The sequence below is a fragment of the Neodiprion pinetum genome, chromosome 4 (assembly GCF_021155775.2).
Source record: "Neodiprion pinetum isolate iyNeoPine1 chromosome 4, iyNeoPine1.2, whole genome shotgun sequence".
Classification (NCBI taxonomy): domain Eukaryota; kingdom Metazoa; phylum Arthropoda; class Insecta; order Hymenoptera; family Diprionidae; genus Neodiprion; species Neodiprion pinetum.
Genome location: NC_060235.2, coordinates 30,370,164 through 30,396,504, shown reverse-complemented (window position 1 = coordinate 30,396,504; position 26,341 = coordinate 30,370,164). Strand labels below are relative to the sequence as shown.

The following is a 26,341-nucleotide window of genomic DNA, read 5'->3' as shown; positions in this document are numbered from 1 at the left end:
TCGCTTACATATCCCTAGTAAGCTTGCCACCCACGGTATCGAACGAGCGCCGTGAATCGCAAAAATTACTAGGGACATCGAAGAGGTCAGAGTCAATCTAAACGGTTGTATCAAGACTGCGCAGCCCTCGAGATCTAAAATTCCTAAGCACTTATTTAGAATTTCCATCCCTCGCCACGTTAAACAAAAAATTGAATTTCACAAGACCATTTTTCAATTTCTTTTATCTCTGAGTGATTAGTTTGTTAATCTGGATAAAGTGGCTGCACAAATAAATTCAACAGATGAGAACATAGACTTAATTGTTTTCGATAAAAACGTGATCCAGCCGTCTCATCCATGTATTCTATTACTGAAATATATACTGACAATGAATATACATACTCGCCTCGTAATGCTCGTGACAGCCGCATTTTTCACAGTTCTTAAAAGGCTTGAAATTAGACCGCTAAGTGATATATTATCATAAGTGTCCTATAAAGTGAGTCGTCGGGCGAGCAAAGTCACGTAATTTTTTCACCCTTCTCTATGATTGCATTCTGATAGATAATCTTGGAGTGCTCTCTTCGTTGCCCCTCCACTTGCTTGACACGACACTGTAAATAAATGGATATCGGCAGCACGTGCTGCCTCTGTGGTTCAGGGATGAACCATGGAAAGCAAATCAATACACGTCATTTTAACCTTGTTGTTGGATATCATACTCGTTTGTAGGTCTATGGCTGTAGTAAAGGTGAGCGAATGGTTGGCTGGTGACAGCTGTCATTCGAATAACTTAACAGTGACATACATGACTCATAAGTATTGCACACTCGAAAGTTATTTGTTGTGAGGTAAAGCCATTATTTGGCATTTGGTTGGTTTGAATCGGTATGCGGTATGCCGACTTGGTAGGGTAACACCGGTCTAAATAGGAAGAAAAGAAACGGGAATAAAACGGGGTGTGTTCGTTCTCCGAAAGTTTTACACGTCTAAACTAATAGTTAATGAATTTGCTAAGTTGTCGGCTATTTTAACTGCACCATTTTTTACTGTTGATATAATAAATCATTCACACAACTTGTCGCACCGTTGTTTAATTACTAACCGGACTAGGGTATCAGAGAGATGTCCAGGCATTTTTTGTAAGAAATTTTATTTTCATAACCTGGTAACGATAATGAGCTATTCGTACATGACTATACCATTATTTCAGTCAACCACAAAACCTGTGTTGTTTTCTTTGCAGCGACATCGCTGGTATGGCATCCAGTTCTGTTAGCCAGGAAGACTTCGAGAACGACTTTGAACTTACATCCCGGCGATCCAGAATCAGAACGGCTCGAGCCCGTGTCGTCCCACCCAGAACTGGCGACGCTGCCTTGAGCAATTATCAAAGTCAGTATTCACTTTTTTCCATATCATTTCCTATTAGTCTAATACGATTTCACTTATCGATCTGTAATCGTGAATGAGTCATGCGTCACCCACAGCTATACCAACATTCGAGTACCAAATCAGCTAGTAAAAACGTCATCGTTATCAAATCCGTCAAACTGTTTGCCTGAAGTTTTGCAAACCTTCAGAAATTTCCATCAATTTAAAAAAGTTCGCAGCGAGGCCTTGAATGTCCTAAATTTTTTTATGCAACCAAAATTGAAACATTCCGTTACTTAGAACTTTCATACATAAAAAAAAATATTATCAACGCCGGTCATCAAAGTACAACCCAGTGAATATCAGTATCAAGAGTACAGACTCTCTTATCACATGTAATTAGAGACGTTAATTTCTCATCAATCACTAACTATAGTCTCCAAACGAAATTGTTCCCAGCAGCGCTTATTTTACAGTTACAACATTACCGGTTTCAGAGGCTGCAGGAGACGTCGAGGAGATATGCGACTTAGGCTCCAATTGTGTTATTTTACCGGAACATGACAATCAACAAAATAAACCAATTATGAGAAAACAAGATAAACGCCTGACCAATCGGTAGGTTAATATCACTACAGTTTCATAATTGTTAAGAATTTGAGGTAAGAAAGATAGCCAAAAGTATTGATATTAAGCGAAGGTTCTTTTTACTTCATATTTTAGTTTTCAAGTTACTGTTAAATAATAGATAATGGACGGTATTATTTTATTTTATTTATTTACGGATTACCCCTTTACATGAAAGATAAATGAGCATAGTAGGTAGCCGAGCGCACAATTACACAAATTGTCATCTTACAGACTTAAAAGTGTGAATAAAAACTGCTGAAAATGAAAGTGTGTAAAAACCTTAAATTTCACACGAGCGTCTTAAGTATAATTATCATATTGTCATATTTCGTTTACTATCTAGACCAACACACATAAACAAAGGTAAACAACAACGAGACAGAAGAAAGTTAAGAGAAAAACGACGCAGCACTGGAGTTGTGCATTTGCCATCGACCGAGGTAGGATGTTACAGTAATTGGTGATCAAGTATTTTAATAATCACATCGTGTGATGTCGACATTTTCCTGACTTAATATACGGTTTTAGAAAGTGAAATCTGTATTTTTCAGAGTACAGGCGGAAGCACTGGTGAAGATGAGGAAGAGATCGGCGGAACCTGTCCCGAAACCAAGCAAAATACCCATCACAATGAATTTCTCGATCAAGAACTTGTAGAGGTAAGTTTCAGGAGTGATCGACTTTTGTTTACCAGCGTAAAAATGAACTAGAATGTTTTTAGTATAAAAGATGCAACTGAAATTATGTGTGATTTAATTCTCGTAATAATACTACAAAGATTGTCACAGTCCGAGTTCAGTAAAGTCAAAACTTGGAAACTGTACTCTAATTTTTTTTTATTTTTACTATTTTCAGGAAAAGGCAGTTAAGACTTACACGCAGAGACGAGATAAAAGGTGAGGAATAACGAATGTAATTCGAAAAAGGTTGCATCTAGATTCACTTTGATGCTTACTGATATCCTTGCTTTTCGTTAAATTCATTTGTTTAGCCACTCTGATCTCGAAGCTGATGACGAAGAATTCGATTCCCTAAACCAATCAGACAGCGTAAACCAATCAGATCAAGGTAATCAGAACGAGGTGCAAACCTCACCGACAACGAGCAAACCCAAAACGCCTACTTCAACCGGGGACAAATTGGTAAAAAATAATTGAAGATCGTACATAATGTCGATGTAAATCGGATTTTTAATAAAACTAGTAACAAATAGGGTTTCTTACAGCTGGTTGAGCTTGCTCAGAAAGAGAACAGACGACTCTTGTCTCTCCTGGAGGAGAGAGACCGTAAAATCACGGCTCTTGAAGCTCGCTTGACCCATCAACAAAACGAAATGGCACTAGAAAGGCAACGTCTCAGAGAAGAGAATACTGCATTGATAAGAGCAATGGCTACTCTCGCTAGTAACTAGTTACTCTTCGTTAATCAAACTTTCTTACATCCATGCCAGAAACAACGATAACAAGAGTTAAAATATCGATTCTGGACTACCCACTTAATTCCTAAAAATGTATTCTCTGATAAATGATTCCTATAGAAAAAGTGATGTACAGCACACTTGTAAACATATTCTATTATACATATAAGAGTATTAGGCGCGGACGCAATAGCAAAGCTTACAATAATCTGTTAGACATGCATTTTCACACTAAATTTTATCAAAGATTCGCCTATTTTTGCTATTTTAGCATAGTCGAAATTTATATCCGTTAATGTTATCACTTTTTTCGGATTCAAACTGTCAGCTTGCTTCGATACGCATGCTTTTTATCATTAGTTATCGTGTGAAAAGAAAAAAACTGTAACTTGATAAATTGTGTCTCCTGCAAGTCACATAGGGTACCCAATATTTACTAAGAAATTTATGTTGGTGTACTTTCCTGAAACTGTTATTTTTAACCGTGTAAAATGTTGCCCATGCGGGTGGATTTTTGCGATAAAAATGTTATTCTCTGCAGCTTGTATAGGCAGCTTATGAATTGACACAAAAATATTAAAATATATTCGTTTAAAATCGTGCCAAAAAAAGTCTGACGATACATTGAAAAGTGCAATATTATAATTGATTATACGTTCAAGTGATTTTCACATTATACATGAGGCAACTTTCAAATATCATTAATATGCATAATATTAGATATAGTTTTGAGTAACAATATTGCATAATAAAATAAACTGCACTGCGTTAGAACCGAAAGAAATACTTATTTCTTGATTAACAGCAAGTGCTGTTACATGAGCCCATTCTTATTATACCCTCAGGTTTTATTATTAGGTACTGATGTCATTTCATAATACGAAGCTCGAATTTCTAAATGGAAGTGTTTTATTCTTCTTCGTTCTTTTCTGGTTTTTTTGTCTTTATCAAATCATGTATAAACAGAGTCATCGCAGACACATTATACCTATGTTTTTTATACAATCGACTGCAATGTTAGATCAACTAACTAAATATGAATATACCATACATTCTTATTATTTTTCCAATAAAATATGGCACAACCTTAACATCCTTATTTAGAAACCAATATTTATACCAGAAACATTGGTGCGACGATCGAAAAATATTTTCGATATGCTGATGTCCTAAGTTATTTTTACATGGTCTTAACCACAATACCTGATGCCTGTCTAAAATTTTTTTAGTGGACAGGGTCTTCTGTGTATCAAACTGACTACCTAACTTATATATAATACTTTTTTCTATTTATTGCTTATGCATTAGACGACACTAACGGGATGAACTTTTTTCAAAACGTATCGATGATAATTTATAAAGATGTTTGGGGGTTTTGGTGGTTTGGTTTGGTGGATTAAAGGGCTCAATGAAAATTATAACGCTTTAATTACAAGCGCAACTCTAGTTGAGGTGTATTTATAAATCGAATTTTTAAAGCTTGTAAATTGGTAATATTGATACAAACAGATCGTAAGTATGAGGATCAAACTTAATTCGTTTTCATTTATTGATGAACGAAAATAAAACAGACATAAAATACTCCTGACCATCATGTATACTTAACAAGGTACGACTAGCTAATTTCTTCACATGCTAAATCATACGGTTATTCGCGAACGATTGAGAACAATAACTATAGTTGCTACACATTATCGTCAGTGAATTACACAAACAACGTTAAATAAATAACAAAATTTACAACCGATAGTACGCTAATACCACAAAACATTATTTTAATGTATACATATATCGTGAAATAGTTTGTTCAAAAATACACTCGATGAGTCGGAAACTACAGTCATATATAGCATACTTTGAATATTATCAATCGCAGATTGTGTGAGTATGTAATATGCTGCAATAATTAAACATATGATCTTGTATTCGTTTGCAACAAAACATGCCGGGTCTCACCTTTGTGTATAAATTATACAGAAATACAAATCTCGGTATCGCGATTCCTTAAAAAATACATTATCATATCGATCTATATAATTCAATCGAGTTGAATTTAAATTATACCTGTATCATACCTATATCGCTATCAGTAATTTGAACGCACAAAATATTTATGAATACGTATGTAACACGAATCTACAGCACGAACGAAAACCGAATGTTCGATAAAAATTGAAAAAATATTAATCTAAAATACACATATCGCATATGTACAATTAGTTATCCTCTGCATGATCCTCCTGCCTTCTGTAACCACGAGTAATACAGATAAATAACTTCATTCAATTATTACATCAGTAATAATTCAATTCGCAATCAAACGATCCTCAAAACAAATTTTCACCGGTGGTTTCGGTGCAATTATAAATTCAAACTGCAATTCTAGATCTTCGGTAACGCTAATGTTAAATTCTCGAACCATCTGAAACATGAATCATCGAAATTATGGAATTAAAAATCACAAAACATTTTTACATCTATATTTGTTGTTGCAAAAATTCCCTGTAATTATGTCACGATCAAATTCTTATTCTTCCTATTCCGAGTTCAATAATTCCAAGCCATGGGCACTTTCGTACACAAATAATCGATCGTACCGAGAATGAGTATGAATTAATATCTATACCTGAGCTAGTATCAATTGAAGAGCCTGATCCACGAAACGCTTTCCAGGACATATTCGTCGACCGGATCCAAACGGGGCAACGAGAAGGGGCGAATGAGGAACAACAGTTTTGAGCCATCGTTCTGGCATAAATTTGTCGGCATCTCGGAAATTCTCTTCTTCCAGACCCGCGATCCACGTCTGACACAGAACTACGGTCTAACGGGAGAAAAGGATTAAACCTTTCGATGAAGGAATCTCGATAAAAACAATATGCACGGTGTTCTACGAACGTTATTCGTCAGGGTTCACATAAAAATAAGTTTTTCTACACTCCGATTTTTCCTATCACTTTTGTGACTGAAGTGAAATTTTTTCTGATCGGGTCTTTTATCAGGTTTCGCGGTTAGTTACTATTGTTTTTCCTGTACGAATAACTAATACTTGATAAAAAAGAAAAGCAACTGTCGCAAGAATTTACTATAACATTCACGTCTGTGTGATTGTTGGTAAGCCATGTATTTTTTCGCAAAAATACATGGCTTACCGACTTTATTAAATTTTCATTATCACTTTTGTTAAGAAACCGTAACGATTCCACCAATCTTCTCGATAGTCATGTCGTCGAATTTTGAGTGAGCAGAATATGAGAATATCTTTACAGACAAGAGATAAGTGGACTTTTTTTCCAATTTGATATTAATTAGTACAAATAAAAGAAAACAAATACAGTATTGCAACTGAAAATTTTCTGGGTATATTCTAACGTTGAATATTTCGAACCGTTTCAACGCTTCTATCGTAAGACCAGAGTCTCTGCAGCAAACAATGACGCGACTATCTTGGCAGATTTTCATAGAACGCCCTGTGAATCAACTATATGACAATGATTTTATAAGCAGCTTGTTATATAATGCATATCCGTCAGTTATCAAACAAAAAAAAAAGAATTTAAAAGTCGACATACACTCGTTATATTTACGAGGTACATATATTTAGATTAAAAATTGAAATCATTTTAAGTATCATGTAATTATAATTATATCACGTATAGTCTTACGCCAGATTTGATATCATATCCTCCCAATTCCATAGGCTCTTCAAGTATGCGGGCTATGCACGGTGTTGTTGGTAGAACTCTATGACAATAAAAAACCAGCTGTGGTGTCACCGGATACAAATAATGTTATTATACCTGTTACATGTCTTAAAAATATACGGTTACGTTTCGGAACAGAAAATTATTTTCAAGTTGTTTTATTTTTCCTCCTGAATTCGGGTGACATTGACGAAGAGAAAAAAATCGTTTCAATTTAGATAATGTAATATAAATAAATCAGCGTAATCAATGTAAACCGCGACAGCAGCACACGTATGATGTCTGCAGACGTCGAGGGAAATCTCATTGCAGAATTACCAATCCTCGCACACATGCGATGGAGTTAATTATCAAAAGTGATGAACGTGCAGTATACATACATATATGTACTAATAATATATACAATTAGAATCGTGCATAACGAGATACGCGAATATACATTGTTATGATGTATATACGTATACGGCCTTCGCACGAATTTTAAGCGTTCAAGTTCATTCTTGAAAGTTTTGGCAATTTATTGCCGATTGGTATTAGAATATATGAGGTATTCCACACCATTTCACCTAATCGGTGAAGGTCACCGACGCCGATCCTGGTGTAAAATTTTTATATTAAATATTATATAAATTTTTAATATACTTGTATCATTTTTTGAAAAGAATGAAAGCTCTTGAAGATAGAGCTAGTTGAAAAAAGTCTGTTTCGAAAAAGTTGAAAAATCGGAAAATTCATAAAATCGACACAGGTGGCCTAATCGAAAAACGGCCGAACACGTGTTCTTTTTTTTCGATAGACGAATTGAGAAAAAAATTTTAAACCAAGATCGGCGTCATTATATATATATATATATATATATATATACTTATATATTGTACCTATACCCCCGAGCAAAAGATCTTGTTCACTCATGACATTAAACGGGTTATTTATTTACTTTGTTTATTTTTTTTTTTTTCTCACTTTTTTTTCCCTCTTATATAAAAGATTCGAGGCGATAAGAATATCATAAAAATTCCTGAGAAATCGAGGATTATAAGATATACATATATGCGTGCGTCAGTCAGCTATTTTTAAATACTTCAAAAACTGTCGTTTCTGCTTTCTCGTCGTAATTCCTCGAAATCAGATAACATCCGGGCATAATAATATAATCTCGGTAGATGATACAATACAATAAATGTTTGCATAATGTAGATTTTAGAATTACCTGTACGCCTCGAAAATGCAAGCACGCAGATACTTGGCGTCGCGCAAATCTTCCGCGGCAAGACTACATCCGGGTGGTGCAAGGGCGGATACTTCCTCGTGAAGACACCTCTGTACTTCTTTGTGGCGTCCGATTAGATCGATAAGAAAGACGAGGGTGTTACCAAGCTGAATGACAGAAGAAAATCGAATTACGCATATTAACCGGCGGCCGGAATTATTATTCCTTATGTGTATATGCTTGTACGTATATTACGTAGATATAGTAAACGGTGGACAACTTACTGTGTGAATACCAGCGGCAATAAAATCTACAATCGCAGCTTTCTTATCCCGCATGTCCAAATTCTTGTCACGCAGTATGGATTTGAAAACAGCTTCGACCGAATCGTCGTTCGCGTCATCTAGCTGATCCGACGATGTGTTATCCAGTAGTTCCGATATCGTGCTACGCGTTAATCACAGAATAAATATCACGTTTTGCAAGGTACCTTGTAATTAGCAAATCGGCATAAGCATTAAGGTATCAAAATAATGCAGTTACGTATTAAAGACGATAATAGGCAGAGTATACAAGGAATATTACACCGGTCAACACGGATTTTGAATCTGGGTTCTAGATGTCAAATTTTAATTTCGTCCACGTTACTAATAAATGAAATAATAATTTTATCAGATAAAGTTGGTTTTTGTACAAACCAGAACGATGTTTCGGATTTTAAGAAGAATAACCTGTTTTCTCAAACATTTATTGTAACCAACAACCAAACAAACTTCAGTTTTAACTTTAAACTACGAATGTGAAAGAAGTGATAAAAAAAGTTTAAAGATGAATATTTGTCGTACTATTCTATTTTTGTATGAACTTTCTCGTGTCAAACCCCAAACTTGATCTACCCTCATTTTACTGCCCCTGATAACGTTAACCTTTAGTTGGCGTCTTGGGGTCGTTCGGGACCTGGGGATGGGTTTTAATTGAGATTTTCCTAACTTGAAAGTTTGAAAACGTGACTTATAGCGCCATTTGTTGAGAGATGACATGCACCGCTTCCCTCGAGCGTCATTCAGGTAAGTCTAAGTACGTCAGTCTTGCTGTAGCAGTGTTGCAAAGCAGACGGGGGTCATCAGCGACCCCAAGAGAAGTGTGTTCTGCTCCAGAATTATTTTGACTGTTTTTCCAGATTTATTAGCAGACAAAGTCAGCATCGAGTGTTTCAAATTTTTTTTTCATCTCCAAGTTTTAGTTTCATTTTTCAAAATAAATACGTTTTTTTCGGCTGACAGAATGAACCTAAATTTTTGTTACGAGTACTACATCTCGACTGTATCCAGCTGATTTTTTAGCTCTTAACGTCGATAATTAAAAATTATTTTTGCCGCCTTTTTTGTCTTGTAAGACACTTTAGTGAATATCAAGGTGAGTTCCCAAAAAAAATTCAAGTCAAACTATTAAATTGCTTCGTTACAGCAAGCAATTTGTGAATGGGGTCTTCAACGACCCCGAGGTGCCAGCAATTTTACACCAGCTGAAAGTTAATAACGATAAAGTTCGTTGCATCTTAGTGAAAATTTTTTTTCCGTTGACCTGTGTTATAGGTGCTACATGCGGATGATATAAATAAGTATTAGTGCACCAAAAAAATATATTAGGATCGGTACAATAAACAATATTTTCCAAGAGTCAAAGTTTCAAAATAACCTTCCTGGATTAAAAGGAAAAAAAATGACATCACGCTTAACGTAATTTCTTGGAGGAATTCCACCACCATTTCTTAATAATTAATTGTTCACTGTCGAATTATTAATTGAAACATGTGTATATTTTTTTCTTCGCTATAAGATATTTACTTTTCGGTTAGGCAGATCTTCCGGTCGGATGAGATAAAACTTTCCTTGCCGACCAACAAAACGCATGCTCAAATGTATTTCACTGTATTATAAACTGCTTTAGCCTTACGAGCCAAAATCTGAACTACGAGAAATTTAATTTTATTCAATATTTCTTTCTTTTACACAAATGTCCTTCAAGTCTACGAGGTACATGAATGCATATTTCATGTATATATACTTAAACTTTACTGATTCCGTCCAACGTGTGAAAACATTTCCCTCGATATTCAAACGAACGTTTTTCAATATTTTTCTGCATTTTTCTGTACTTTTCGAAGCGTACCTAGGGTATAATATATGTTATTTGTGCCATGACGAGTAAGTTTGTAAGCATGACAGGCTTACAGACAATTTAATACGTAGGAGGTATAACGGACTCATAAAACAAGAACATGCTCCGAAGGATTGGCGAAAAAAAAAAAAAGAAAAGAATAACGACAGTGAGAGGAGGAAAAATTTGCGGAAGAATTGCCTGGGTATTGATTGTGCTTGAATACAATCCGAGTTGTACGTGAATATAAAGGTATAGGCACACCACCTACTTGAACACCCACCCATACATACGCATGCAGATTGCAATTGTGAGGAGATGGGAGGTTGTTGCCCGGTGAGAGGTTGTTGTACCTCGAAAAACGCTAATTCACGTAACTCTCGAGGAGCTCTCGGTCCGCTTATGTAGTGTGTATATATGTTTCTACATATGAGCTTCGACACGTCGATTATGCTCGATGTCATATACGGACATATGTATGTATATGTGTGTGTATATATATATCCATAGGTATGCATATGCGAACGCGATCCTCACACGTATATAATTAAACCATAAGCAAATTTTGCTACATCGTAAACGTGCATAAGATCTGTTATCAAGTAAGTCACTGTTACGTAAAACGCTGCCCGTACACCGCGGTTATTCGTATCCTAGTATGTACCTTATATCCTATATATGTAAGTATGTTTGCGTTGCAATAAACTGAAGAGCCACTACAGCGCGAGTGGTGTATAAATATATACACAATGCACATGCGTATACGTACGTACATGCATGTGTATAACAACAAATCTCAGGCATTATTTAAGTAACTAATTGACTAACGCTTAGTTTCCGCAAGACCCTCGCCGCTCTCCTATCGCCGTAAAGAACGAAATATCACATATTGTAATAAAATGTTGTGGAAACAAATTATATACTTGCTCGTCACGGTTCATAGGAAGATAAAAATATGCACGATAAGCCATTTGCGCTAAACACGCTTGTTAATCTTATGACACACGTACAATAATAATATTTGTAGATCAAAAGCTATATTCTTTCGGCATTGTCACCGAATATGCATATATATATATACATATATATATATATATATATATATATATATATTTGTTGCCAAGTGTCCACAATTAGCTAGAACAGTCGCAGACAGCAACAGCCGGATAGAAATTCTTCCTTCGATAAAGCTTCGATGCGGTAGGTATATAAAATAAAAGTTTTCCTGCAAACAAGGAGGAAAAATGCCTGAAAAATGATTCTACTTACTCGTAAATGGCATCCTCGCTGCTAACCAACTCGGCATATGCTTTGGTAGCGACTAGCTTCCACAAAGGGAGGCCGTAAAAAGCATCCCGCGATGCCCGGAAGTGAATGCGAACTGCGTCAGCCAGCCTAGCTGTCAAGGCTCCGGTATCTGGCTCAAGAAATCCCAGACGTCGTCCCAGAATCAGGGTACACGTACCTGCAAAAAACGAGGGGATACGTCGTCCCGATGTTTTTCTCTTTTCGAACCAAGACTATGCAAATAATATAAAATATCAGGCTTTAGCCGGAGTTTCGTACCATCGAACAAACCCGACTATAACCGATCCTTGTTTCTCACATATTTCCCTTTCCTTCGCTCGCCATTTTCTCTCATGTATTTCGTTTCTTTTTTTGGGTCTTTTATATTTTTTTGCTTATTTTCACCGCGGCGGTCTCTATTGTGCCCGTCAAGTCTGATATTCGCGACAGGTTGGCAGGAGGTATTTTTATACATACGAGATAGAGTATGGGTTTAAAAATACTAATAATAATAAGTATAACATCAGGTAAAAATTTTCAAGCAAAATAAAGGACTACCGCGATGTTTACGAACATTCGTCCCACGATGACGATGCCGTCGATGATATTATCATACAGGAATCAACCTGTTCCTAGTGATTATATCTCTGTATTAACGCATACTGATATCTTTCTTGGCGACAGCGGATAAAATTGGCTCGCGTCAAGTGAAAATTATCCGCGCACAGTGCCATTATTATTCCCGGGTAAAATGAACCACCGATTTCATTGTTGTTTACAACGTGTAAAACACGAGAGTGTCATGATAAAACAATCGTTTCCCGAACCTGTTAAATTTCAGAGAATTTCCACATGCATGTTTACCGAATTCCGGTAGATTGAATTATACCTCCAAAAATAAATAAGTAATATTTTCGATTACACTCGAGAATATTTCGTAGTGAATTTTTTTTCTTCCCGCAATATTGCAAATATTATCATTACCAAGTGACAAAAGAGTGTATATTTACTTGTAATTTACGAGATACGTGTTTAGGGTAAAATACTTTCAAAGGCTCCGGATCAAATCGTACGATTCGCAACAATATTTACCAAAAGAAAATATAACATGAAACCATGTACGTTGGGTGAAAAGAAAAGGAAAAAGAAAAACAAAATAGAAAATAAGAAAAGTCAAGCTCCATAATAAAACGGAACACTGCAAGCGCAAAGTCATCGTCAACCGTCACCAGAGATGCTGCTGGCTTCTTGTTTTCGGTGCGGGTAAAGCTATGTTACGGGGTGTAAAAAAATTATAAATATTTCAAGCTACAAAAAAAAAAAAAATTAAAAAACTCACTTTCGAGACCCAACCTGTAGGCGAGTTCTTCAAATCCCGTGACACAGTTGTGCTTCGTATCCCTCTGCTGACGTATAAGATTAACGAATTCGTCGGTGACTTGATTCAACGCCGGAAGGAAGCCAAGGACCGTTGTTGCACTCATTAACTCCGGAGTGAGAGCGCTCCGTAATTTGTGCCAAACTTCCCCCTGCCTGTTCGTAGCGTTGGAAAAATTCAACGTATAATAAATATTCAGAGTCATCGTTGAGATTTTCGCCCTCAAATCCGTCGCCAATAATACTTGCGGGATTCGCGAGTTTCATTTCGATATTTACGTATTTGTTTGCGATACGCGGTTAAACTCACTCGTTTACGAGTCCAAGATTCGTGTACCGATCCGGTCTAGATTGGCGATAGTACGAAATAACTTCGGACGGAGGTCGGAGGGGATAGCGAGAACTTCGTCTTAGAATCGCCTCGATGTCCTTTTTCGCGAATACCGAAACCACAGGCCAATTCCATAGCGCCTCCTCCTTGCATACGCTTCCGTAACGGCGATGCAGGTCTGTTCTTGAATGAAACATTCCTCATTTGACTTTCCGCCGTTGGTCGAGCGTTCGTTAGCAAGTTGATTTATAAAATGAAACGGGCATTTTCGCGAATGAAGCAGCGATCGAAAACCTTACCTTTGTACGCGTCGTGTATTTTGCTCATGCGATAACTACCGAGAAACGTGTATATCCATCTCGTGCCGAGAACAGGGAGGCCGATTGGTCCTGGTACATCTCGCAGAGTCTTGCGTCGTTTCAGCCCTTCCGGCGACGAAACTGCAACAAGAAATGTTGGCGTCGCGATTGAAACACATGGTTTTTAATAATTAACGAGTTATACGGGCAAGCCTCTCTATGTCGCCGATCGTAATCTCTGGTATCCTTACCGGGACTCGTTGGCATTGAACTTCCTGTGGAAAACCACCACGTGGGTCTGCATCTCGTGGCGAGTAATAGAACGGCAAAAAATGCGACAACCTCGAACCAAGCTCCAGACAGTACCATGCCGAATTGGGACACGAGACCTAAAACACTCGGGTTATTATACCGCGATAATGCCCAGCGTTCCGTCTTTTACCACATTATATAGAAACGAATCTATCAACATAGCGCGTATGAGACGGAGACTGCAGCTTCAGGCAGTATATAACATACTGTGAGACGCGTACCAGTGCACGTTTTTCTTATTTGTTAAGCGATAGAGCCTTGTAGGTACTAACAGATATCTTTGATCTCTGACTGCACATATAAATCGAATTCTCTACCATGTAGGTGTGTACGTATAGTATATAATACATGTGCGTATAAACGTATAACGACACGGACCCCAGAAATATACGCAGTTATGAGGCAAACACTCGCAATATTATTATAATAGCTCTCAACATTTTCTTCCCATCGGTAATTTTTGTTGAGAATATGTAAATTTGAACAACTGGTAAATTTGAAAAATTAACGACGGAGCCAGGAATCGAACCTGGAATCTAGCGATGCTTTACCGGAGACTTACTCCACTAGACCACCTAGCCGCCCTGACTCTGTTGTCTTTAATTTCTCTCATAACCAGCGAGTTCAAATTTGTAATGGTAATTTTTGTTATTCCCCTCAATTATATACAACTGCAAGTTATACGTGGTAATTAATAATAATCGTTTTTTAATTGAACGAAAAATAAATGTGTTTGCCCACATATTCTAGATCAAAAAACAACTCTATCCGGTTCAAGATGGACGTCAGCTAGTTGGGAATTTAAATTTGAAACCGGTGAGTTACGTGTTTCGTGGATTCGACGGAAACCAGACGGCAGACTTGTACAAGTTCCGTTAAATTTTGTTAAAAACTTTGAGAGTCAAATCCTGCTTGCACAATTTCTTACATTTTTGTTCATATTGTTAAAACCGTATTTCAATAGGTCGACCGAAACGTCTCAAACAATGTTATCTATTGCACGAACCTTGCTTCATACCATGAATAAACTACTGTAAAGCAAATAGCGGAAAGTTGTAGTCTATAATTATTTTCTACTACAGTCAAACGATAGATGATTTTGAGTAATCGATTTTCAAATTAAAAGAAGATATAGTAATTAATATTCTACAAGTAAAATCGAAAAACAGAAATATTTTTTCATAAACTTCACTCGATATCCAATATGAAAACATGCACACAATGGATAACAAAATAATCACGAAGTATACTGAAACGCTTTGCAAAACATAACCTCTTCGACGAATTTCATATTACTTTGTTCAAACTTCTCCCTCACAATCAGTTATCGTCTCTACAGAGCGGCGGCATTTCAATTACATCAATTCCATTACACAATCGATGAAACAATATTCGCGCAATTCTCCGCATTGTTCTGATCGTTTAAAAAAATAAACGTTGAAACATGCGTAGAATCGGCGCTACACACTGTATGCGAGAATTACGGCCAAGATCTTGCTACTTTGGACATGCTTTAGAGGAGATAAACTCCACAGACTGCATTTCGCAGCACCAGGCCAAGATATGCGGTTGTGAAAAACTTAAATTTATGGTATTCGGATATCTGTTTTCGACAATACGGTATATAATATTAAACTACACGACTCAACCTGCGCCCGGATCTCCAATTTTTGTTGGCGATATTTTCCTGCAATTTATACCGCGGTGTATTTTATGAATCCGTGCCGAACTTTTATCGCGAGATTACGAATCTAAACGTAACAAAGTATTCAAGTAAAACGCACATTGTTGCTGTTTTCGCGGTTATGCAGGCACAGTGTGAATCGTAACATCTGCTAGCTTTCCGAACGAAGTTATAGCCATTATTAAGAGCCTCAAGACGCCTCAACTGATGCATAAATGAGACGTGCATGAAACAGTTCGTAGCGTTTCATTTTAATTTCGTTATGTGCACATATGTATATAATGTGGTGTAAGCTTGGCGGGCGATAAGATTTATGTCTGCTACCAACGTCGCAGTGGATTTCAAACCGCGTGGCGCGCGCAGAGGCTCGATTGTTACGGAAAAGCTCAAGATTTTCGCATCGCGAACAAATGTTTCATCAACTTTTAATCTGTACGGACCGAACACCGACAAATTCAATTAACGTGTCCGAATCTCTTTCACGGATCGGATAATTTTCGTCTATGATTAAAGTGAGCGGAGCACAGAACTTGTTAGTGAAAAGTGGGGTAAATTCGGAATTTGGGGATTCAGCGTGCTGCTGTATGAATAAACATACTGCGGCAAAATTGACGAATTCCGCGGACTGTGAGCTTTGAAAGCCACTGCAAAACATGGTGATTACCCTACTATTGTGCTGACCCTTGCAATTCCAGACGTATGTTAACATCGCATACGTTAAACCCGATGCTTGTTGTACTATCTGGTACTACAGAAATAACATAGTGAAAGTATGTAATGATAGTCGGAAAAAGGTTCGCTCGTTAGATCGTGCAACAGCGGGCTATATGCACAGCTTTTTACATCCCGATCTCGCAGGCTAGGCGAATGTACAGTTACACGAAAAAGTTCTTGCAGAATGTGGAGCTTTCTATTTCCATCGAAGCTTCGGTATCCGAATAGCAACGCGAACGAAAGCCTCGACTTATCTGACTGTACAGAACTTTTCCGGGTCACTGTGCTTAACTTCTTAATAATCAAAGTCGAAAGATCGTACATCGTAAAGTGGTGGATTGCATAGAATTTGAATCGCACAGATAACTTTCGCCCCGATTAACCGTTCTTATAGAACACTATTCAATTTAATGATCTCATCGATAACTCCAGCTCGAAGTCAGAAATGGAGAGTATAACTATTGTCCATGTACTCGATCACATACTTCATTAACGCTTGATCCTTTTATCTTATATTGAACTGACGTTAGGTGAAAAGGAAACATACCTATTCATGGCCTTATTAATTTAGTTTTACTCCGCAGCTGCATATCTTAGACTCATAATTGAATACATTCGCTACACGACCTGACTTCCGACTTCGAAACAGCTGCAAGAACTCGTGTTTAGGTCTCGATCACACATAGTTATGACCCACTAATAATGATCATGATGATATCGACGTCACTTTATTAGCATAGCGTAGCACGGTTGTTACGTATCGAACATGTGACACTGTATATTTATAAATATCTAACGGCCATAAAATTACCTCAGGGGCTGTAATTTTCAATACCTTTGATAATCGTTTTGAAAAAATTGCCATTATTCGACTGGAAAAAATTTTCCATAATTACAGGAAACATTAATATTGAGATATATTAATGATTGTACGTTGTCCCTGCCTATAGAATAAGGTGAAATTGAGATTTTCCCACGCTGCGATTGCATGATATAAACTTTTTCAATCAGTTCTTTAATACTTTCCACATATTACATATGCAAATTAGGTGTGTAACATGTCGAAGTAGACGCACGTGTAACCTACAAACGGCTATATTATATGCGGAAGTGATATGTCATATGTGATCAGACCGCCGAGAGCAGACTATACTCAGGTAAAAAAAATATGATTCTAAGAAGCGTTTAAAAAAAATTACAAGTTACAATTCATGTAGATCAACATGTGATAGCGTACGTACTAACACGCAAGTTAGGTTTAAGTGACGCGATTGCTTATTGTGCACACTTTCTTCCGGGAAATAAATAAATCAGTGGATCTTCCAGAAGAAAAAAAAAAGTACAAGTCAAGATATGCGTAAAAACCGAGAACACAGATTCGATGAATAAAAATTGCGGATGTATAATTCAACGTCAAATTAATATATACGCGACAGGTGTAACAGTGTAGGTATACCTGTTTATACGTAATAAAATATGAGAAATATATGGTTTAACACACAATGTTATCTCGAGTGAAAATAATCCCTCTCCGCAGCTTTAATTCTTTCGTGAAAATCTTGCGAAATTTTGTAATATTTCTACAACGTCACTGCCGAAGATAAGATATAACTGACAATTATTCTGGAGGCGTACCAAATTTTCCTTACTGACTATAACGTAACGAATTTTCACTCATACCGTACGAACTAATAACATAAACGAAAGAGGGCTGTTAGCGCTGTACGAAGGGTGCGTGAATCTCGTCCTTACACCGCACCATGCGCATGACGCACTCAAGATTATATAAGCGTAAAATACGTCGAGCTAAGAGTGACACGAGAAGATCAGAGTAAAGAGAGCGGAGAGATGAGTGAGAAGAGAAAATAGAGAGCATTAAAGCGAGCGTCCAGTATAAAGACTGGGACTGCCATGTGCGTTACAGTGAATCAAATCGTCGGAGCGCGGGGCTGACGATGAACGTCGACGTTTTAATGTATCAACGCGTCGTTTGCTTCTGTACCTACTTGATTGGGCATTGAGTTTGTGGTCAAGAATAATTGACACTTCGACGACTTCTCGCTCCTCGGCTCCGCATCAAGACAATGCGTCCGGCTCTCTGAACCTTTCCCATGCATAAATTACGCCACATGATGAAATTTTATGAGAAACTACTCGGTTCGAGTTCCACGCCAGATCAATTCTCACAATTCATTTTCTGCAAATATCTCATACAAGTTATCCGCAGAGACGTGGACAAATTTTTCACAATATTTTCACCGTTTATATCATCGATTATCATTTTTCTTATTCAATTAACGTAAGATTTTAATTAGGATACGTGAATTGTCGTACATTCGGTACATCTCTAGGCCCACCTGTATTTATCCTTATCAATAAGTTTGATTCGTTAAATTCATTTAAGGGTAGCTACGCTTGAACATGCCTTCCAGGCAATTCGAGCACTAGAGAAACTCAATACGATGATTAATGGACGGGCTTTAGACAAGTATGTCTAGCCTTTCAATTTCTACAGAATTTAATTCAGAGTACACGTCTCCTCTATATAAATGTTTATGAGAATTATGGTGGATGAATTTAAAAACTTTAATCAACGTAAATTACTGAATCAAGTTGCCTTTTGATTATAAGCTACAATAATATACAATTGTGCATGTACAAAATAAGAATGTGAAATACTACATTGTAGTATAACAATTCAATACTTGCTATCATACAATGAGGATGCTGTATCAATTGTGATTAAAATGTACACAATAAGTACGTACATATATCAGTACGTGATTGTAAATCAATAAACATACGCAGCTTGTAAATTTCTTTTTTTCTTCTACTACTATTGTATATTCCATCCATATTAATCATTATTAGTCAAGGATAAATGTTTCTCCTGAGTTTATGTTATCTGTACGAATGATTACAGCATATTGAACCACACTTAATTGCCACACACACCGATGCAAAACCGATTCGACTGAACATCGACCGATTTAAAAAAAAAAAAACCGAGGTCTTACACGTGCGGAACGGTTTTATATAATTTACACATAAATACTTTGAAAAGTACCTAAAGAAGTGGTCTTTAATTTTCTCTCCGAAAGAATGGTAACCTTGGAATAAAAAGAAAACATTTTTCCGTGTCTGAAAATGTAATATAATGTTTCGCAAAGCTTTCAGGTAAAACTACACGTTCATGTTTGACGATAGTAAAAGTTTCTACAGACAAAAACGGGCAAAAACCATTCTTCGAACAGACTGATCAGATCATTCAAATCATTTAAAATCCATACAGGTATGATGTAGGTTAGAATAATAGATTCGATGTTGCGCTAATTGTATTATTTTCTTTACTACAAGTGACCTCTGGTTTCAATTTGGGCATTCGTTGTACTCTGCCTGATTATCAGCCTTCGTGATTTCAAGTTTTTTCTTTTTTTGTCAGTTTTATCCCAATGTACAACAACTAGTAACTAGAATGATTTTTCAAACGGTGTCTATAAAATAACACGAGGCTCATCAATCACCACAATATGAAAAGTCGTTGGAAATATGGATTACACGGGGCAAAAGTACGCAGTGTGTCTGCGGAGTAAAACATGATTAACCATCCTCCACGTATAGAGAAACGCGACCATCCAGAATGAGCGGGATTGATAAGCTCTCTCGATTTCCAACTGCGGATGAAGATGAATCGCTTTATGCATATAAGTAAGGTGTGTCTGTTATCGATATTTCATAAAACCTGAAACTAGCTGCAATAAGGTGTAAGTTACAAAGCGCATCAGCAAAGGCGGTTCATTGTCATGGTGAAGCTCTGTTGAGCAATTTTGCGCATGTAACCACCAAGCGGTATTGTAATTGTCAGGTACAAAGCGAATTGTACCATAAGTACGCCGAGCGAAAGAAAAAATATACACAAGTATAGAAATGAATTCCATACCAAGTAAATATGGGTCACGCAGTATGGAAAGGCGTAACTCAGGTAACCCTGTGTGGTTATAAGGTGCGTGTTTGTACACCGAGCTTACGTGGTACGTCAACTCGCCAAGCATGAAACGTCCTTTAAGGAACAAATCCGGACGAGTGGAGGTAGCGGAGAACGATATTACACTAATGCGAAGAAAGAAAGTGTTTGAATAATAAACGGGATTGAATCACAGCAATACGTTAATTTCGGTCATGCGTAAATATATAATACGAATATACGCACCGTGTGCAACGATCATTTGCCCGGGTCGTTAAAGAGGCGCCGGTCATTACATTATACACGTGTGAGTTTGCGTACATATATATGTACGTATAGCATAAATGACATCATGGATTTTGAACCATGCACCACGACGCATGTGACACCGCAGGTTTCTCATGTTTGTTAATGTAAATAGTGCACCAATGTGTAACCAAGTAACGAGCCGAGTCTGCAATGTGGGATATTATAAATTGTTTGTATAATAGAGAAGTTCGATAAGGCCGCGACGATCGTTTCGTATCTGTCATCCGAGTCCAACAAACACCGATTTTTCTCATTCACATAAATTATACACATTGTGAACGTGCGTGTGTTGTGCATAAAATGTGTACACACGTAGACGAAGCCCGGCGTCGTCCGTCAATAAAAAGGAATGTATTATATATAATTGGTTTATATCTCGACCCCCGACCCATTTGTCAACCCGTACGATCGGCCCGACGCTAGGACGCTTTTAAACGCCTCGAGAGCGGCGCACCCTTGACGCGAAACGCTCCGGACGTCCTTGACCATCCGGCAAGATCAGCCCTGGACTTCCCTCAAGGTCCTTAAACCGGAGATACGCGAGAAAGCGACGCTACCCGTTGACGAATGAAAAAGAAACTGATCAAAGAAACTCGATCCAACAACGTAGGAAGAGATAAAAACACATTTTTCAACAGTAAGGATCTCACTTGCGGAAGACGGTGTAAATAAATGATATATTTTTCGTTTTTTTTTTGTTTTTTTTTGTCTCAATTTCTACCATATATCTGTGCGTACGATCATACTCACCGCGGCAAAGGATGCAAAAGTTCTTAGGTAAAAACCAAGCCGCAATCCAGGCGAAAAGATTAAGGATAAGCATGAAACCGGGTAGCGAGGGAACCACTAGGCGAAGGATTCCATGCCCCGTATCTTCCGGGGGGTGTATAAATCCTGAACTTCCCGGAACCGCGAGTCTTCCAGCGGGAGTTAGTTGTTTCGTGACATTTGCGATATCCGGTAGAGTTGGGGAAGGCGTCGCGGGTGTCCCAGGCATCGGCGTCCTCGGCGTCGCGTGGTGTATTAACTTAGATGAGCGGACCCGCGGGTATATATGTGCGTACCGTAGGCATGGATACATACACATATATACGTATGTAGGCACATACGTATACCTAAATGTGTACGCAAACACAATGCTAACTTTTGAAAAATTTCACCGGACCGTCAAGAAGTAACTCGGTTGGCTCGCGTGGCTCGACTCAGGCGGGACTTGACGCGTCGTCACAACCTAATCGACGTTCTCCTCGTCCTCTCCTCGACGCCGTATAACGTAGAACGGGGCACACGTTATTGTTACAGAACCTATCGGCAGACGTACGGCGTGCGCGCTGATAACAACCGGCGTCCTCGCAAATCCCTGCAGTTTCTTTTCTCTCCCCCCTGTTGTTTTTTCTTTTTTTCCGTTCCTCCTCGCGCGCGCGGTTTGTTTGCATTTGCGTGTGTGTTTGTAGTTTTCACGTAGCTACGTGTGTGAAGAAAAAAAAAACAAAAAAACGGTCTGACGGGAGACCTCGGGCCAACACTGAGCAGGGGACGAAAAAAATTGCTGCAATATGTTAAATTCGCCGAATAAGCTGGGTGGTTTTAGTCTTTCAGGAAACGAACCGATTGACTCCGTTAATTATCGCATTATACAATTGGCTGAGGAATTATAGACGCGGGGCACGACTTTGCTAACGAAATCCAAGACTGGAAGCGAACGCGACGATGTTACAACTTATATTATACATGTATATTGTACAGAATAAAAAAGCAGTGTGTGCACCACCCGCCGGTCTCGCGTATTACAGGGTTCAAGGCAATTAAACGTTACGTCATGGCATACTGCAGAATAGCGTGTATGGTATGTATAGATATATGAAGGGAGAGGCGTATTGCCCACGTGTACCGGTTGTTGTCCCCGTGCTACCGGGACGCGGTGATAACCGCGGACGCATCCGGGATCGCGACGTATGTACATGCGAATGAATAAGCAGAAGAAGAAGGAGAAGGTGAAGTGGAGGAAGATGAGGATGAAGAAAAAAAAGAAGAACGAGAAGAAAAAGAAAATGAGGAAGAAGAAGAAGAAGAAAAACAAGAAGAAGGTGTACCGGTGTGCAGAAGAGGAACGAGGATCTGCGACGGCTGGCTAACTGTTTCCCCGCTTTCCTGGCTACGTCTACTCGTCTCCTGGGCGTCTCACTACGTACTCAAGACGCGAAGCAGCATAGGCTCTACCCGACTACTCGGCCTCCCGAGGGACCACCGACAATCGGACCAAGCAAAACAGTGACAAGACTTCTATGATAGAGTGAAATACCGCTTCCTCGACGCACGATGTGGCGGGCAGCAGTGATCGATACACAGCGATGAACTTGGGAGGGGCTCTCTTTCTCCACGACGACGACGACGACGATGATCGTGATGATGATGATGATGATGATGATGAAGATGATGATGACGACGATGAACGTGATCGTGATAACCGGGAGAGCCAATTTCCGCTACTTACTCTCTCGGTGCCGACATTAAGCTGCAACTTGTTACCATCTCGCAGCTTCTTTGATTACCGTAGATTCGACGCATAGACATATGCTTATGTGTACTCGAGATAACTCGTTTTTATGTACCGGAAACATCGATGATAACGCTGGTCTTCTCCTTTTTTCATTCACTGTTATTTTATCGGCGGTTCACAAATATTTAAGTCGAAAACGTGATATCAAAACTGCGTGCTCCGTTGTCGTCATCGTATAGTCTTATTGGAAAGTCTATTCAATGTTAGTCGCAAGTGGCTTACAACTAGATAGACAAGAACTCAAAGTATAACCTTAAAAACGATTGTAGCGTTAGAGTCGCACGCGATTGGGCTTAAAAATATCTGATGATTGAGAAACAGGATCGTGCAAAGACAAATTTTGTACACTTTCATCTCTCGATACACGCGATAAGCGTATATGTACCAAATAAACTCAAGACCCGAGATCCGTTCGGCGTGCAGGTCGATAAAAGAAACGCTTCGTTGTAGGTATACGAAAAAACGGTTAACTGACTGCAGCCTTTCTCCTATGAAAAATATTCAAGTTATGTAATCATATCTGTATATAATATATATATATATGTATACATATACGTGTGTGTGTATATATAATATATATATAATAATATATATATATATATACATGACACGCCGTCACGTCAGGAATGTGAAGGCATTTAAAACATGTTGATTTTTACCGAGTACAAAAAATAGGCAACAAAAACTGAAGTCATATTTTTATATTATTACAAACCCAAGTCGATTACGGAGACCTCTAGTAAATTTCAACCAACTTTTAGAATACCAAGATTGAATTTTCTATTTTCATATCATTCTAATCAGGTGAATGAAAATATCGGAGTAGACGAGTGTTTTCATAAACGATAAAGCGAAAAATATTTCAACTTTTAACATCGAATAACCGTTCACGAGAATAATATTTGTATTCCAAGGTTTCGAGAAGTCCTCTTGTTTACTTTTTTTCTTTTTCGAAGACCTAACGATATTCTATAGAAGTAATTTATGTTTCGCGTCTTCGACGTAAACAGGATTATTTATATGTTGCGCAAGGTTGTCAAGTCGTGCGATATGGACACCTGCTTTTCGCGCCCATGATTGTTAATTGTACAAGATGAACCGTCAGACAAACTGACATTTCCGTAATCAACGATTCATTAGTTTTCACGTTTTTTGAATGAAAGATCATCTACGCGATGAATCAGACATAGAATGTACTCGACTCCGAAACAGCTTACAGCCAACAAACGAAATTTGCCCGATAGAAGTAAAACTTGCACGTAGGTACGTACCGTTTAATTTGTCGGATATGTAAGAAATGTGGGGTTCAAGACAGTAGAAAATGTTGGCAGCACGCTTAACGCAGTTGTAAGTTCTTCGACAGGACTTCTAACTTTTGAACCGATATCGCAATCAACCGCACTCCGAAAAACTTTGAACTTATAATTACGATAAAAAAAAATGTCAAACTCAATCACAAGATATCTACAATTTCGCAAGAAGTTGTTACGATATTTAAACAATTCAATCGCGATGACAAATTCACAATCATGTATTATTTTGTTCGAACATTTGATAATTGTTTAATACGAAGAACGAAACAAATAATTACAAGACTGTAACAGTAAATACTGGCATCAAATGTCTTCACATACCTTGACGGTTACACGAGCACGTACGATGTTTGAAAAAATCTCTCACTTTGACCGCTATCTCTTACACCGAAGTGCGGATCTATCCTCGTATTTAACGGTCCACGATCTCCATATAACCGAAGGTGCGAGCGTCGCGATGGAATGACGGAGTGACGGTTACGTCGGCGTGAAGGCGAAGGTGGTGATCGGGTCGCGACCCAGGGACGACTATATGCGGGGGTAAGAATACGCGGAAAGTGCCAGCGACGGAAGGGAAGAGAAACGGGGACATGAGACAAGTAGGATGTAACGAGAGGGGGTGGAACTTGTTGTTAGGTGGAATTACGACGTTGTTACACCGCGCGTGTTGCCCTTGTGCGCCATTAAACATATCCTAAAATCGCGGAGATTCTTTATCTCTCCCTCCCACTATACCAATCTGCCACAAACGTGCCGAAAACTCGGAGTTCGCTTGACTTTACACGTATGAGAATTAGGATAAACGCGTTCGCTCGGACTGCGTATTATCATTCGATAGCCTTTTTTTTTTAGCGAATTTAAAAATAGACGTGATTAATATGATTACATTAAGCGATGAAGTGTTATACCTATAAGGTGACACAACGCCGCACCATGCGCGGTTTCAATGTCACGCGTACGTGATAAACGATTTTTTATAATCCACAAAAACATCACTTACGAAACGGATTATTCCCGATTTATCTGCGACCACGTGCACGGTGCCGTACTTTGTTGAATATTCATATACATCTCCTCAAGCTTGACGATTGCATTGCATCGTGTCGAACTTTTTAGCAGTACCCGACGACATTGCGAAACCGGAGAATCGATCCACCTTTGCCATAAAAGTGTGTGTGTTTTATTTATTTTTTATATATATTTTTTTTATCCATTCGTGCGATAGTCAAGTACGGTCTGTCAATGCGTGTTCAGATTTTTTATTCAATATCATTTTCGATAATGATTATACCGAGGTGGTCTAAACTGTACAATTTGAAGTAATAAATCCGGTAACGGCTACGGTAAACTACCCCATAATCATCACGTCGCTTAAAGATTCTTCAATCGGTAAAACGATTAACAGTTCAACCTCCTTGACCTTCAACTTTGCGCGGAACAAGTGGGTATAGGTAATTACGGAGGTCTTACCTTTTATCACATCGGCAGCCTATGACGCCCCTGGCATCGCGTCTCGAAGCTTACTAATTGGTCTCGAAAATTTTTTACTCCAGGTGCGATCCAGACACAAGAAAATACTCGAAAGGAGAAACGATCACACCACGGGGAGATCGCCCCCCGGGGCTTGAGAATGAACCGAAAAGAAGGAATACAAATCTGCAGCAGTTCCGCGGAGCTTTGCCGCCACGCACTCTGGTTTCAACTGCCGCACTTG

General features: G+C 38.3%; 2 protein-coding genes across 11 annotated transcripts; one reads left to right on the top strand and one right to left on the bottom strand.

Moving 5' to 3' along the window:
- The first annotated feature begins 710 nt into the window (after positions 1 to 710).
- LOC124218003 (PRKC apoptosis WT1 regulator protein) lies at positions 711 to 5,400 on the top strand. 6 transcript variants are annotated; one of them, XM_046624314.2, is made up of 8 exons: positions 711 to 733; positions 1,229 to 1,377; positions 1,833 to 1,974; positions 2,330 to 2,426; positions 2,538 to 2,645; positions 2,842 to 2,882; positions 2,978 to 3,128; positions 3,200 to 5,400. In XM_046624314.2, the coding sequence occupies exons 2-8, from the start codon at positions 1,242 to 1,244 to the stop codon at positions 3,395 to 3,397; spliced, it is 873 nt and encodes a 290-aa protein (XP_046480270.1). In that variant the 5' UTR covers positions 711 to 733; positions 1,229 to 1,241; the 3' UTR covers positions 3,398 to 5,400. The 6 variants fall into 6 exon arrangements, with proteins under 6 accessions (XP_046480270.1, XP_046480269.1, XP_046480268.1 ...); XM_046624313.2 differs by lacking the exon at positions 711 to 733 and adding an exon at positions 740 to 833; XM_046624312.2 differs by lacking the exon at positions 711 to 733 and adding an exon at positions 740 to 941.
- shd (cytochrome P450 family 24 subfamily A member shade) lies at positions 3,724 to 26,341 on the bottom strand. 5 transcript variants are annotated; one of them, XM_046624305.2, is made up of 11 exons: positions 26,098 to 26,341; positions 14,023 to 14,160; positions 13,772 to 13,912; positions 13,452 to 13,650; positions 13,104 to 13,297; positions 11,747 to 11,942; positions 8,602 to 8,764; positions 8,318 to 8,484; positions 7,069 to 7,147; positions 6,030 to 6,227; positions 3,724 to 5,825 (listed from the first exon to the last, which is right to left on the bottom strand). In XM_046624305.2, the coding sequence occupies exons 2-11, from the start codon at positions 14,138 to 14,140 to the stop codon at positions 5,709 to 5,711; spliced, it is 1,572 nt and encodes a 523-aa protein (XP_046480261.1). In that variant the 5' UTR covers positions 14,141 to 14,160; positions 26,098 to 26,341; the 3' UTR covers positions 3,724 to 5,708. The 5 variants fall into 5 exon arrangements, with proteins under 5 accessions (XP_046480261.1, XP_046480259.1, XP_046480262.1 ...); XM_046624303.2 differs by lacking the exon at positions 26,098 to 26,341 and adding an exon at positions 24,949 to 25,174; XM_046624306.2 differs by lacking the exon at positions 26,098 to 26,341 and adding an exon at positions 24,995 to 25,173.